Below are 16,177 nucleotides of genomic sequence, written 5' to 3'. Positions count from 1 at the left end.
CAATTTCATAAGGCCATTCATGGGTACCTTGATGCTCTCTGAGCTTGGTTGTTTTCTTGCAGACATTTCAATACCAAACTAGTAACATCATCAGTGCTAGCAGGGAGTGCCGTTTGCTCTCGAACCCCACTCCTACCAGCACTGATGATGTTACCTAGTTTGATCATGAAATGTCTGCAAGAAAACAGCCAAGCTCGGAGAGCACCGAGGATCCTACAGTTCCGTCCTGAACTTCAGATATTCTCTTCCATCGAAAGCCATCGATATCCTGAGATCTCTGTCCCTGAAAGGTTGGCAGTTCCCCAAAGAATTTATTGGCGCCAAACTGAGATCTTTTGGGGAAGCCTTTTTTCCTACGTCGTACATAAAAGCGCATGAAATATGTATTTCTGAGGTGACTTCCTGATGGTTGGATTATCTCGCATGCCACCTGTTGCTTTCCGCTTTTGTGCAAATTGGCAAACTCGCCAGGAAGCTGCAATTAAAGGTCTGTTAATTTCTAAGCCAGGAAATCGAGGCGCGGCTTTCCAGCAGGCCGGCATATGAAATCATATATTCTCAAGTTGCCCTGGAAATCATGGCTTGTTTGGAAGTCATCCTTCCTGATGTAGATATAGCAGGATGCTGTATTTAAGAACCGGACGTCCCTTTTATAGAAGAAGTAAATAAAAGAATAGAGAGCTTAAACCAGGACTGTCCATCCTTGGCAACTTGACGATTTGTGGACTTCGACTCCCAGAATTCTCCAGCTGGCATCACGGCGACTTGGGAGGCGTGGCCAATACCCACTTTTGATGTGTGGCCCTTGCTGGATCCTCAAGCCTTAGTGCAGGGGTGTCAAACTCAAGGCCCGGGGTCCGGATCCAACCCGTAGGGTGCTTAGATCCGGCCTGCGGGGTGTTGTGGCCCGCCAGCGGCCTGCGCGGATTGTGGCTGATCCCAATGAAGAGGAGGCTGGTGTGGTGTCGTGCCAGCAGCCTGCACAGCCAGCGCTCACGTCGGACAGCGAGGAGGCTGAAGAGGATGTGGTGCCAGAGGCAGAGACTCAGCCTGGGCCTTCAGAACCTCCAGAGGCTCCTTCCAGTGGAGAGAGCGAAGTGGAGGAGCCTCTTCTCAATGCTCGGGCACGCAGGGCTGCCAAAAGGCAGGAGTGGCTACTCAGGAGGAGGAGGTCTACTCAAGAGTAGGGCTTGAGGATAATTGGCCACTCCCTTAGCCTATTTAAGTCGCACGCAGCTAGTGCTTTCTTGCTAGAAACAACGTCTTGTTACTACAGAGCATCTTGGAGAGCGAGCGACTTCTCATATCTGGTTTTCTGGTTGCCAATCTTTGTCGGACTTTGTTCTTAATAACTTTGATGAGGACCCTTTGCACGGGAAGCCTGCATTCTTAAAAGGGGTTTGTTTGGAATTAAACAGTGTTTGCGAAGCTTGGTGTGTGTCACATTCTCTGGGAATCCGAAGCTGGGGCAGAACACGGGGCCACCCTGGAAACAGCAAAGGACCAGCCTGCTGTGCCTCTGCCAGTGAAAAACAGAGCTTGGGAGGGTCGCGTACAGCCCTCCCCGAGCCCCATTTTCACCGGCAGAGGGTTGCAGGAGGCCATCGCAGCCGAAAACTGAGCTCGGAAGCCCATTTTCGCTGGCAGAGTTTTCGGGCCACCCCAGGCACTCCCCGACACAAGTGACGCCAAACTGGCCATGGCCTGCCCCCCGGCCCCCCCGAGGTCAAACACAACCCTGATGCGGTCCTCAATAAAATCGGGTTTGACACCCCTGGCTTACTGTCTGGTTTTTGTTTTTCTGTTTTTTAAGCGCGGGGAAGCTGTTCTGTAAATGAGCAGGTTTCGTATGGTTTTCAAGTTGACAGAAGGAGCCACTGGGAGGTTAATCTCTGTCATGAGCCGGAGAATGTCATTATGTGTATCTTTGAGGAAACTCATTACCTGGACAGATGGAGTGGAATATCTCCTGTAGGGTTTTGAATAATTCATGGCTGCATGGCTATTTTTCAATTTTTTTTTTTAAACCGATATCTTGTTCCTATTTCGGAAGATTATGTGAAATAACTTGAGGCTATTTTTAGCCTTAGTAGCTGTTGCTGTTTTTTCGTGAACCTCTGCTGTGGCTTTTCCCTGTTCCCGTGTTTGTGTCATTTCTGAATAGAGAAGAGTTTCATTGTGTAGAAAAGCAGATGGGAATTCAGGGAGAGCCGGTGGCTTGCTTGAAACTCGATTCTATCAGTGGTCATGAAAGTTGGTTTCTTTAAAAATCTTCCTTTGTTATGGCAATCGGCAGTACTCTCGGTCTACACATTCACAGTTATTGATATATTACGGGGCAGGGTCAGCAACCTGTGGCTCTGGAGCCGCATGTGGCTCTTTCGCCCCTCTGCTGCGGTTCCCTGTCACTCAAAATATGCGTCACAACCGACAATGTGCGTCACCCGCTGGCATGCAATTATTTTATTTTATTTTATTTTATTTTATTTTATTTTATTTTATTTTATTTTATTTTATTTTATTTTTTTGTTTTGTTTTGTTTTGTTTTGTTTTGTTTTGTTTTGTTTTATTTTTTTATTTTATTTTATTATTTTATTATTTTATTTTATTATTTTATTTTATTTTATTTTATTTTATTTTATTATTTTATTTTATTTTATTTTATTTTATTTTATTTTATTTTATTTTATTATTTTATTTATTTTATTATTTTATTTTATTTTATTTTATTTTATTATTTTATTTTATTATTTTATTTTATTTTATTTTATTTTATTATTTTATTTTATTTTATTTTATTTTATTTTATTATTTTATTTTATTTTATTTTATTTTATTTTATTTTATTTTATTTTATTTTATTTTATTTTATTTTATTATTTTATTTTATTTTATTTTATTTTATATCCAATTTATATACTGCCCTTCTCCCTGAGGACTCAGGGCGGTGTACAGCCAAATAAAAACATAATTTACAAACATTAAAATAGTATTAAAAGAATATATATAAATTTGGCCCCGTAATTTAAAAACAATAATTTATTGAGCTTTTCAACCCCCGGTAGGCCAACCATGGATAAATCCAAGAAAAGAAAAGTTTCAGAAGAAAAGAGAACATTTAATTCAACTACATATGCTAGTTTTGTGGCCACTCAAGAAATCGTCAGGCACAGGAAGGGTTTTGTGGCTCCCGGAGTTTTCTTTTCTGTGGGAAATGGGTCCAAATGGCTCTTTAAGGTTGCAGACCCCTGTATTAGGGCCATAGATCATCCTCTATCACAGTGATGGCGAACCTTTTCGGCACTGAGTGCAGAAAAGGGAGCGCACATGTCTGGGCCGCAACCCAGAAGAGGAGCTGCCCAGGGCACATACATGCTCCCAAAAATGAACTTCTGGTTTTAGCTACTGAACTTCCTGCTTCAGCCAGCTACTCTTCCGGGTTTGTCATATGCATGTGACAATGAGCTGGCCGGCGTGCATGCTCATGCAGGAAAACGGAAGACCAGCTCTTCTAGTTTCCGGCACTGCCGCAATTCAAAAAGGCCAGCTGATTGTCATGCGCGCACGTGCACGCCAGAGACCCGGAACAGGAACGGGCGACATGCCATAGGTTTGCCATCACAGCTCTATCTCAAGGGTCTCCAGACATTGGGAATTTTAAGACTCGCGGACTTCAACTCCCAGAATTCCTCAGCCGGACATGCTGGCTGGGGAATTCTGGGAGTTGAAGTCCATAAGTCTTAAAAGTTGCCATCTTTGGAAACACCTGCTCTATCTATGAATTATGGATTTATTGTACAGTTTCATTGAAGAGTTGTAATGTCTTAACCACTAGACTAGTGTTTTTCAACCTTGGAAACTTTAACATGATGGACTTCATGGTTGGCTGGAGAATTCTAGGAGTTGAAGTGGCCAAGGTTGCGAAACACTTCACCAGACCAAACTGGTTCTCTTTAAAATAATGACTGCTTCATTCTGCTTTTTTTTTTTTTTTTTGGACTGCGTGGTTTTTGAATTTTATCCCTATGCCCGGGGGTATATAGTTGAAAAACAGAATAGAATTATTCATATGATATGATGTAAGGGGATGACCAATGTTTGTGATGCTTGTAAATCTAACAAAATGCTTTTGTTTCTTGAAATCTGTGGTTTACGGAGCGTGTTGTATGCAGTCATGTTGGTGTGATATCTCACTGTCCCGTTTGAAAGGCTTAATCTATCCACTTTTGTTTTACAGATTAGTTTTTCCCGGGGTGTCATCTCGAGATTATTTTTGATGTTGCCCTACTCAATTATGTGTGTGCATCAGGCTTTTTTTTCATAATATTTGAGATAAACAATGCTTAATAGAGCTCTGGTAGCAAAATGGTTAGAATGCAGTATTGCAGGCAAACTCTGCCCGCTGCCAACAGTTCGATCCTGACGGGGCTCAAGGTTGACTCAGTCTTCCATTGTTTTGAGGTCTAAAAAATGAAGACCCAAATTGTTGGGGAGGCAATATGCAAACAATGCTTACATTGTAAACTGCCCAGTGCTATAGAGCTGTATTTAAGTCTTAAGTGCTGTACAGGTAGTCCTTAACTTAGGACCACAATTGAGCCAGACATTTCTGTTGTTAAGTGAGGCTCTTAAGTCGCAGTGAGGAGATCACATGACTTTGAGATACAGCAGCGGTCATAAATATGAGTCAGTTGCCAAGAAGTCTGAATTTTGCTCACATGAGCATGGGGATGCTGCCAAAGTTGTAAGTGTGAAAAATGGTTCATAAGTGACTTTTTATCAATGCCATTGTAACTTTGAACTGTTGTAAGTGAAGGACTACCTGCAGTTAGGGCATAGCTGGGAATTTGAAAAAAAGATCCTGAAAGAAAGCAGTGGTAAACAACTATTGCTAATAAATATTGCTAACAGAATAACTCTCTCCTTTTCAGCTGCCATAGTTTTCATTTTCTCAAAAAAATAAATATATGACATACTTTTGTTGCTGCTATGCGGCCCTTCCATTAATTTTCCATTTACTGATCAACTGTTTAGTCCCTGTAGATCCTCCTTAATAGGTCCATTCACTTAAAGAGCCATTTTTTATTCTTAGATTAGGAGGAGAAAAATATATATATAAATCTTTTTCCTTTCCCCACACGTCTATCTTCCTTTTATCGTTGTGTAGAGGTAGCTTTTGAATTAACCTTCGAAAGAGAAATTCCTTTCTCTTCGAAGCTTTTAGAAGACAATGTATTTAAGAGGAAGGCTTTTGACAATAATGTCTTTTACTGCATCAGGGTTTTATCGGATAAAGTAAAATGCAGACTTTTAACAGGCGGAATTTATTAGAACTGTCTGCTTGCCTCGAGCTCCTAATGAATCTGGTTTTTTTTCCCCCCCAGCGGTTGAAGAAGGCCTTACGTCTTCCTAGTAGTGGTTGTGTGTCCCGTTACGCTTCGGATTAGAACCGCCAGAGACATTTACATGCTGCCGAATACTTGATTCTTGCCAACAAATGGACAGATGGAATTTTGTGGTTTAGCCTCATCTTTCCGGATGAGGCAAAAATGGAGGACTTCGGTCTCCCTCGCTTCTTTTTCGAGAGAAACATGTTGATTTAGAAGGGAAACAGCAGATCCCTTTTCCCTGCTGTCTCTTTGAATTTCCTCCTTTCTCGGCGTTTTCCCCGATTCATTTACTTCTGACAGAAACACTTTGCTTTTCGGTGGCAGACGCATAGGATAGCGGTGACGCGCTGTCCTTGAAATTATTGTTTGACTGATTTTTCTTTCTTTTTTTTTTAGAGGAGTCCCACTTATAACGTGTATTGTTTGATCATATTCAATTCAATTTTTCGGTGTGTTGATTCTCAAGGAAGTCATAGCAATCCGGTCACAATCCCAAATAAATGCATGGAATTGTGGTTATAGCCTCATCGTTGTTGTTGCCTTCAAGTCATTGTTGATTGCTGATGACTTGTCTGGACAATTGTCTGTAGTTTTCTTAGGTAAGATTTTGAAACTGGCTCTCCACTGCCTTTTTCCTCCTAGGACTTTTACTTATTTATGTGGCATATGGCATCTATAGATGTAAATTTAGGCTACTTAGCCGTTTAGTCCATAATCTTGGACAGGTCCATAATCTTCAATGACTTTTATCCTGTAGTGGATTGATTTGGGATAGCAGTAACAGTAATAATAATCAGGGGTGGACTTCAGATCCTTTAGTAACGGTTCGCTGCCCCGTTGCTGGGTGGGCGTGGCCATGGTGGGCGTGGCCTAGTCGGCCGCCTGCACCACAGCGGGGGGCTTTTTCACCCTCCCCAGGCTCCGGAGGCTTTCCTCGAGCCTCCGGGAGGACGAAAACTGCTTCCCCTGGAGTCCGGAGACCCTCCGGAGGCTGGAAGCAGTCCCATTTCTAGACTTCCGGAACCTCCGGTAGGCCTGTTTTTTGCCCTCCCAGACCCTCCATGCGGCCCCTGCACTTATCGAGAATGATGAATGGGCCGCGTGGAGACTCATGGGAGGTGCAGAGTGGGGTGGGCATGGCCAACCAGGGGTGGCATTTGGGGGTTCGCCGAACCCCAGCGATCCTTGGCTAGAGGATTGCCTGAACCCTGCCGAACCCCCAGGAGTCCACCCCTGAACATAATTAGTAATAGTTAATTTTTCTGGAAAGTGCTTTCTTTTCCAGAATGGCAGTCATGGCCTATTTTCCCAAGCTTCGAGTGACAATCTTAATTACTTCATGCTGTGTGGTAACAAGACCTTTATAAATTGTAGATGATGGGAAAATTTCCCATTTATTCCAGTGAGGAAAAAAGAATGCAATCTCTACATTGACTTCCAGGATGCAAGTCAACCCCGCAAGCATTTCCAACAGATGCCTACTGAGCGATGGGTTTGAATAACAGTTTTTTGGCTCTGCTTTGTGCTGTAAATGTATTAGACGTCTGGCAAGAAAATCCCTAAAATCTGTTTAAGAACAGTTAATTCTAATTTTGTTAATGAAGGCTTTTTTTTTTTAATCTTAACTGATGGCAGCTGAATAATCAGTTCACTGTTTTCTCATGCTTCAGTGTTAACGAACATCAAAAAGTTGAATGGTTTAGTTTGGGTGAGTTTTGGAAGAAGAAGTATTTGAGACTCTTCTTTCAAAAACGATTTGGAAGATTTTGGATCTTGCATTTCTCTGTTCATTAAAGCACCCCCTTCTTTTTAGACTTCTCTGCGAGGCTGGAAAAAAAAAAGATGCAGCTACTTTAATAGTAGGTCCTCTGAAGCATGTCTAGTTCTATTAAATGAGTATTTTATTCTCAGATTCTCTTTTTCCTTAAATATTCATTTCCAGTTTGGTGAAAGATTTTTTTTTGCTCATTGAAACCACCGAACACTGAGATACAAGTTTAAATTGATATTAATCTCTAGGACAATAATTGGATAGTTGGACAACAACTGGACAGTTGCTACCAGAAATTGCCAACGGCTAGCTGTCTTGCACGAAAGAATATAAATTAAGGATCGCTGTATGCAAAGTGCAGAAGACAACTACGTTTCCATCCATTACGTAAAAAACTTGCAAATGTTTTGATGGTTTCTATCAAGAAGGTGAAAGTCATAGCTGGAGTCAGTGGGAGTTGGCACAATAGTTGCCCCATGATAAGTACTGGCTAAATCCAGATGATTTGTTAAGCTTGTTAAGGATATTGGTGTTGTGTTACCAACCAGCAGAGTAAATGCACAAGGAAACGTTGCTGAGAGCAATGAATAAGAGTTATGCAAACTGGTTTATCAAAAGCTTACTTTATAGTAGAAAAACAGTCTCATAGTCTTTAAACAAATTCCAAGTCTTTGCCAGTAAATCAGTCCAGTAGTTACAGATATCTTCTTACCAAACAAACATTAGTTGGTTAGAATAAACTCACTCTGGTTCACAAACCACGATGGTTGCAGATCCATCCAACGATGATTACAGATAGCAACTCCTCTCAATGGTAGCATATCATATCAGCTTCATCATCAAACTGAATACGGTACAGTACCTTGCTTAAATACTCTCACAACCAGTGATTATCTAATTACAGCATGACTCAGCATTACAATGAATACCTTTAAAGTAACATAATACATTTACAGATTAAAGTTACAGTACACATATATTGCCTGGACAACTAGTTAGGCTCAAACCATATCCTAACAAAGCTGCACTCTGTTCTTCTGTGGCCTGCTTTTAAATTATGCATCTTCCTCCTAGATTATGTTCTACCCGTTCAGCTTTCTTGCACAGTGTGACTTATCCATTATGAACCGAGCAAGTCCATAAATCAGCTAATAAACAATTGCACACTGATCAAGCTGCGGTTTGTGCACATATACATGAGCAGGTGGGCGGAAGGAAGGAAGGATTTATGGGATTCAAGGAGAAGGCTCCGAATCTTTCCTCTGGGGCTCGTTCGAATTAAACTACTGTGTACACTTCTCATTCCAACTGCAGTAGGAAAAGTTTGAAGATGTGGTTGGAAACCAGAATGTTATAAGAGTCCTATATTCCTTATTTCATATATTCCAAGCGTGAAAATGCTTGGCCAAAATCTTTGTAAACCATGGGTGAAACGAGTTTTATTTTATGACACCCAAGAGCTTGGTTTATATCTCAAGATGTGTTTGGTTCTAGAATACATCAGCTGCGAGTACCGTTTTATCCTCCCAGTAAAGCAGCGGTGTCCAACTCAATTTCATTGAGGGCCGCATCAAGGTTGTGTTTGATGTCGGGGGCTGGAGGTGGGTGGGGGTGGGGTGGGCGTGGCCAAGATGGGTGTGGCCAGCTCGACATCATTCACTGAGGCTCCATTTTCGGCCGTGACGGCCTCTTGCAGCCCTCTGCCAGCGAAAACGGAGCTTGGGGAGGCAGGTTCCGTTTTAGCTGGCAGAGGGGTGCAGGAAGCCGTCACGGCTGTAAACGGAGCCTGGGTGGGCCACGCGAAGCCTCCCCGAGCTCCGTTTTCACTGGCAGAGGTACCACAGGCTGGTCCTTCGCTATTTTCAGAGTGGCTAAGTAAAGTAATACTTAGCTTACCTTTCCTTAACTGTGTGTAGATCAGGGTGTGTATGTGTGTGGGGGTGTCCAACCTTGGCAAATTTAAGATCTGTGAACTTCAACTCCCAGAATTCCCCATCCATCCATGTTGAGTATTGAAGTACACAAGTCTTAAAGTTGCCAAGGTTGGACACTCCTGGTTATAGACTGTTTACCTTGAAAATATCATATGGTCTATGAAACAGTTTCATCTTCACTTCCCTGTAGCTGCTTTTGATCTTAGCGCTGTCGTTGAAACCCTCAGTACATGCCTGTGGTTAGATCAACTTTAAAGAAAAATTATCAGTGGTGGAGGTTTTTAATGATGGAAAATAAAGTTGCATGGATATTAAAGCTTTTGTTTTCCAGATAGTAATAGAGGTTGCTTTTTCTGGCTTGTTTTTTTTTTTTCCTTGAAGACTTTTTGTTTAAATTAAGTTGGTTTAATCTTGGCATGACACAATCTGTTGCTAGGCTGTACTCTGTCCTTTTTTCAAATCCTTTTTTTCTGACGATTATAAATAGCAGCATCCTATAATGACATCTTATAAATGTGGACAGGTAAAGCGTGGGTCTGAGGATGTCTAAATTATTCATTATTTTGTTTATTGTAAGAGCTAAATGGGCATTTGCTTTCATTCCAGTGGTGGGTTCCTCCCGGTTCGGCCGAGCTGGTAGCGGTGACGATATGACATCACTGAACCAGTTCTGCCCCCTGCCCCGCCCCCCCATCCCCCCCATTATTCTTACCTTTTATTTGGCCCCACCCCCAATCTATTGCTGCCTACTGAGTCCCAGCTGATGGCTAGAGGGAAAAAAAACTATTTAAACTCTTGCCGCAGAGCTTCAAAGGGCCGCCCTACAGCTGATCAGTGGTAAAAGAAAACAAATAAGTAGACGTGCCTGCAAAAATAAATGGGTAGATCAGTGCCTGCAAAAATACATGAGTAGACCAGTGCCTGCAAAATTAAATGGGTAGATCGGTACACTCTGCAAGCAGTTAAAAGCCTGGTAGACCAGTACCTCTGCTAAATCCTAAATAATTGTCACATGACCATCAAGCCACGCCCACAAAATAAGCCATGCCCACAAAATAAGCCATGCCCACAGAACCGGTAGTAAAAAAATTTAGAACCCACCCCTGTTTCATTCCATGCTGTTTTTTTAATTCCATTTCCCCCCCCCTCTTTGTTGCAACCAGGATGTTTATTTAATATTCTGGCCTCTTTCCAAAATGTCTTTAATTTTAAATATTTTGTCCTTTTGGGGAGTGGAATGGGCTTACTGTTCGAAAAGAGGTAGGAACATGGGATGTTTATAATATAAACAACCACGGAATCATGCCATAAAAGAATCAGGAAACAAACACTGTTCTGCAGTAATTCACTTTTCCTCCTCCTTGTATCATCTTAATTATTTTTAAAAGATTCTATCTTTATACAAATGTATTAACAGATGGCAAGTACTCCCTGGAGAATATGCAGAGGAAAATCCCCATGATGGCTGCCTAACGCATCCTGATATAAATTTCTCTTTTGAGCCATAAAAATGGTGATCAGCGTTAAACCATGGGCATTTTGGAAAAGGCCATATAATAAATGAAAGGGAATCCAGAAACAAAGTCAGCTGGCCAGGAAGTATGAGAATTCCTTGATAAGAAGAAGTCAAGAGGCTAGGGCTACCCCCGGACCTCAAGGAAATGTTGCGATGGCCATGGACCGGGGGGGGGGGGGGAGGTATTTTTGAAGTCTTAAAAAAATGCCAGAGGGCTCAAAACATGCAAACTTCTTTTGTTTTGGTTTTGGGAAGAGCCACAGGTCAGAAAAAAAAAAGTTCCTTTTGCAAGATTTGGAAGCGGCCGTTTGTAGAGAGAACAGAATGCTTAGAAAACTAGCAAGAGGCTGTTGGAAAAGTTAGAACATAGAGTTGGAAGGGACCCTGGAGGTCTTCTAGTCCAACCCCCTGCTCAAGCAGGAGAGCCTATCGTGGCATGTTAATCAAAAAAGAAGAATCTCTTGGAGTGAGTTGACGGAATGCAGGAGAGAGAGCTCCTTTCAAAGGACTAGATAAAGCTAGGAATTAAGGAAAAAAAATAGGGGTCAAGGAAAACAAAATTTCCTTAAGGGTTGGTTAGGAGCCTGAGTGGCGTAGGAGGCTAATGCCTCCTACTGAGGCAGCATTTAACATCCATCTGCCTGCAATTACTGCGAGTTCAATTCTCACCAGGCTCAAGGTCGACTCAGCCTTCCATCCTTTCTAAGGTAGGTAAATTGAGGACCCAGTTTGTGGGGGCAATAAGCTGACTTTGTAAAAATATACAAAAGTATGAAGGCTATTGCTTAACGCACTGTAAGCCGCCCTGAGTCTCTGGAGAAGGGCGGCATATAAATCAAAATAAAATTTAAATTTAAATTTTTTTTAAAAAAGGCTAGGGGGCTAGGAAGGTATGGTGTTGTTGTTAGTTGCGAAGTCGTGTCCAACCCATCACGACCCCATGGACAACGTTCCTCCAGGCCTTCCTGTCCTCTACCATCCCCCGGAGTCCATTTAAGCTCACGCCGACTGCTTCGGTGACTCCATCCAGCCACCTCGTTCTTTGTCATCCCGTTCTTCTTTTGCCCTCAATCTTTCCCAGCATTAGGCTCTTTGGAAGGTATGGTAGAACCCAATAAATCTGAAGGGTCTGTTTGAGAAGGTTGGAAAAATCCATCAAAGAAATATTCTTATTCCTATTCATTAGTCCGGGGGTGAGCAACTACAGCAACTTTAAGACCTATGGACTTCCAACACCCATGGCTGGCTGAGGAATTCTGGGAGTTGAAGTCCACAGGTTGTAAAGTTGTCATAGCTGCCCACTTCTATATTAGCCTTCGATTTTGTTGCAGTTGATGCTGATGCAGCTGGGTCCCATACTACTGTTCTTCAAAGCTTCCATGGTAACCACTGTGAAGAAGAATTCCCACCGACCGAAGTATTCGCCCACCGAAAAACCAGATGGAACCAACTGGGCATCTGGTTCTTTGGGTCTTCCCAGTGATAGAATTAAGTAATAATGTTTGCTGGAGGTAGACAGAAATGGTCTTCTCCATGAGCTCAAATGAGCTCATCCTCAATTTGGCACTTTCTAATGATGTTATTTCTCCTCATCCCCTAGCCAGCGATGGCAGTTGTAATTCAGATCATCTGCAGAACATCAACATGCAGAGAACTCCCTTATAATTATTCAGCTGAAAAAAAAACAAAACAAAAACCCAACCATATATCTTTCCTCTTCTGTTCCACTCCCACGTACTCCTAGTTGCTGGGGCTGAGAATATAAATAGGCAGTACAGTGTGATTGGTGGAATACCGTTCAACCTGCCTGCTTATCCAAAAAAATTAATAAAATATATCACATGTTTACATTGAAATTTGTGATGCAATCTAAAGAAAGCATTTGCGTGGAATACGTTGAACGTGAGGGAGATTCATGTCCCTATGTTAAGGGAGATTCTGCCGATGGACAATTTCTTTGACCCACTGTTCATGTTTAAGTAAAATATGTATGTATGTATGTATGTATGTATGTATATGTATATATATATATAAATAAATGAGGAAGAACTGTTGCTCAGCAAAAGGGACACATGAGCAAGGGTGGGCTTCAAAAATTTTAGCAAGGGGTTCTTTGCCCGGTTGCTGGGTGGGCGTGGCCATGGTGCGTGTGGCCTAGTGCACCACAGTAGGGGGAGATTTTTGCCCTCCCCGGGCTCCGGAGGCTTTCCTCGAGCCTCCGGGAGGACGAAAACGGCCTCCCCAGACTCTGGAGGCCCTCTGGAGGCTGGAAACGAGCTTATTTCTGACCTTCCCAAACTTCCGGTAGGCCCATTTTTCACCCTCCCCAAGCCTTCGCGCATGCCCTGCACTTACCTGCCTCCAAAATGGGCCACGTGGGGACTCCTGGGAGAGGCGGGGTGGGCGGGCCCATCCAGGAGTGGGATTTGGGGATTCTCCGAACTGCACAGAATCTTAGCTAGAGGTTCTCCCGAACCCCTGCGAACCCCCAGCAGCCCGCCTCTGCACATGAGAGAATCCACTGAGAAGTGTGGATAACTAAAACTTTAAAACAACGGCCTTACAAGTGGGTCAGATTTTTGGTTCATCTTGCTTACTGTTGTTGGCTTCAGTTAGAAGTTGGGTGTTTTCTCTGGTTGTTCCGCTTTGAGTCTCAAGGGCTTGCTGGATCTGGAGCAACACGCTCAAAAGGGAACAACATTTATTGCCAATTGCATCCTCAAAGGGCTAAGAGAAAAGCATTTACATGTAGGTTTACTAACATTATGCTTTATGCCTTGCCACCAAGGGCCCAGGAGGCATTGGTAATTGAGATGCGCCAAGACTTCCATCAAGCCATGAAATTAAAGAGAAAGGAGGACAGATTGTCTCTTCTCTCAAGCATCGACGTAAAAGCTGACTGCTGGGGGTTGTTTAGGCTTTATAGTTCCCAAGTTCAGGAGAACCAAAAAAATGAGTCTGTTTCTCCAGCTCTGCTCCATGCTGCTGATAATGGCTTATTTAAAAGTTGGACGGAATTCCCCTTTTCAGCTCCAACAGTAGCATTGCAGAATAGGCTTTGGACTAATATAACATCTCCAATGCTACAGGTGCAACATTAGGTCAGGTACAAAATCCACATTTTTTGGAGGGGGAGGGGGGATTCCTCTCAACAAGATATTCTTTCGTGTGTGTGTGTGTGTGTGTGTGTGTGTGTGTGTGTGTATGTGTATATATATATATATATATATATATATATATATATATATATATATATATATATATAAAAAGTTAGCCAGGATTTTAAACATTTTAACTAACAAACTTATAATGACGCGAGATTTTAACTTTTTACACACACACACACACACACACACACACACACACACACACACACACACGTTTTTCCCCGAAAATAAGACCTTGTCTTATATTTTTTTGAACCCTGAAATAAGTGCTTGGCCTTATTGCCATGTGCTAAAAAGCCCAATTGGGCTTATTATCAGGGGATGTCTTATTTTGGGGGAAACGGTGTGTGTGTGTGTGTGTGTGTGTGTGTGTGTGTGTAATATATATGTATGTATGTATGTATGTCTTTGGTTATTCAGGTTTTCTCCTGCGTAAAATTGGAAGTGTCTTGGCAACGTTTCGACGAAGTCTCATTCGTCATCTTCGGGCTGGTGTTTTCGGCTTCGTGCTCCTAGAAGCACGACCTACATACAAACACCCGCGAAAACCTCAGAATATATATATATATATATATTTCTGACCTGATCTGAAACGGAGATGAGTACCGCCATCTAGAGTCGGGAATGACTAGCACATATGTGCGAGGGGAACCTTTTCCTTACCTATATACCTGAATCAAGGAGCTGCTGTAATTGTGGCTCTAGATAAGTTTGTACTGTCAAAAGCCCTGAAGATGCCGTTTTCACTTTAAGTATGATTCATACTTAAATCACAAATACATTTAAAAAAAAAAATGTTGTTGACTTTACCATTACGTCTTTTTCAGACTCGGAGATTGCATAGGCTTTCCCTGTTTTTTAAATGTGTTTTGCTTCAAAAGATTCTAACAAGGTTCTTAGAAGGAGTGGGAAGTCCTCTTCCCGTTTCACTTCCACAGGCTGTATACCTGAGCAGGTGTCATAGATGATTAGGTTAATGGTTTGGAAACTTTTGAGTTGTTGATGCTCTGTGGGTTCAAATTACCTGGCAGGCACAACAGGAATGCCTCAGGTGAATATGTATTCTGTTCCCCCGGTGGGAAGATTTAATCGCTGCTGAAAATGCTCGTGTAAGGTTTTCAGTTTGCAGCATGATGCATATGTGCAGGAATGAGAGGCTGGGATGTGCATAAAAGCAGGAAGTGTGGAAGCCAATAGGCTTTTTCCAACACACTTAAAGAGTGTTTTCTTTTCAATTTCCTGCAGCGTTACTTTGGGCTCGAAGTTTTTAGGTACCTTGGAGCTTTCTCATTCTTAACCCACCACTAGAATTGATTTCCTGTATGAGTTTGATCTACTCTTTTTTTTATCTTTATTGTGGAAAAGAACAGAGGTTCGTGTCCTGAACTGGGGAGAAACGTGCCGGTTTTAGAAGTCTTGTTTGAAAAGGGGCCATGCGAACTTCGGAGCTCCATCCTGAAACGCGTTGCAGGGATCTGATAGACGATGCCCAGTTGATGCTGCTTGCTCCTGCATCCGTACCGTTGTCACGCATATGCTCAGAAAGGTAGCGGAGCTGCTGCGTTGCTGTGGTTCCGGCTTATCCGAAGGCAGCCGTGAAGCGATCTGTGTAGGGATGAAACCTGTTGGCAATTCGAAAGAGCAGCTGGTGACTTTGATTTGGTTAACCAGAAATGATGATTCAGGTCTTGCAGACTGTGAAGGAGCTGGTATCGCCAGCCAGACGTAGATCAGGCACTGCCAAGAAAGGTAGGAAAAGTCCTAAAAGAAAAACCCCTCGTAGTTAGGGCATTCACCTAATTTATTCTTGCCCGAACCTTATCTGGCTGTTGAGCGATTGACTTTCTGCCTGGGGCTTTGGCTGTCTTTATTTCAAGTTTGCATGTCGGATTCCGTTGCTACAGCCTTGCTTGGAGCAGTGATAAATTCGGTCTGATTAACAATGAAAGAGAATTTTAATCACTTTCAAAAAAACCAAAGATGGATGCTAAGGACGTTTAATAATATATAACGGCAAGGATCGTATTCTCTTTTCTCTCCCACATTCTCCAGCCAAAGCTGTCAGGGCAACTGATGAGAAGACTAAATTTCTCTGAATACATGAATACTGGGCATATCATCCTGTAGCTGCAATATTATATTTAAATCAAGGACGAGTATCTGTATTTCTTGGTAAAACCCCGCTGTACATTTTTAAAAAGCTGCAAGAATGTGTGTCTTTAATCCCATGACACTACTTGCTTTGATATAATTCTGTTTTCAATTTTATGCTTCCATTTATTGATTCTTATTACATATGAGGGATTAAGTAAAAATGCTGTCCTTTTTAATATATGTAATTGTTTTTATGGATGCATGGATAAGGGAAAAAAAATATTGAAGCCCTAAGAAAACTTTTT

At 42.2% G+C, this 16,177-nt stretch overlaps 1 protein-coding gene across 3 annotated transcripts in view; it reads left to right on the top strand.

Moving 5' to 3' along the window:
• Window positions 1–16,177, top strand: part of USP6NL (USP6 N-terminal like) — a 145,235-nt gene that overhangs the window by 22,613 nt on the left and 106,445 nt on the right. Inside the window, exon 1 of one of the 3 annotated variants that reach the window (XM_034442120.3) lies at window positions 15,022–15,527. The exons of the other annotated variants lie outside the window; for them this stretch is intronic. Coding sequence (XP_034298011.2) covers window positions 15,452–15,527 — 76 coding nt within the window. The 5' untranslated portion in view covers window positions 15,022–15,451. Of the gene's footprint in view, window positions 1–15,021; window positions 15,528–16,177 lie in introns of those variants that run through there. 3 annotated transcript variants of the gene reach the window in all.

The sequence above is a fragment of the Pantherophis guttatus genome, chromosome 7 (assembly GCF_059756535.1).
Source record: "Pantherophis guttatus breed Tessera chromosome 7, ASM5975653v1, whole genome shotgun sequence".
In the NCBI taxonomy this organism is placed as follows: domain Eukaryota; kingdom Metazoa; phylum Chordata; class Lepidosauria; order Squamata; family Colubridae; genus Pantherophis; species Pantherophis guttatus.
This window is presented reverse-complemented; position numbering and strand designations above follow the sequence as displayed.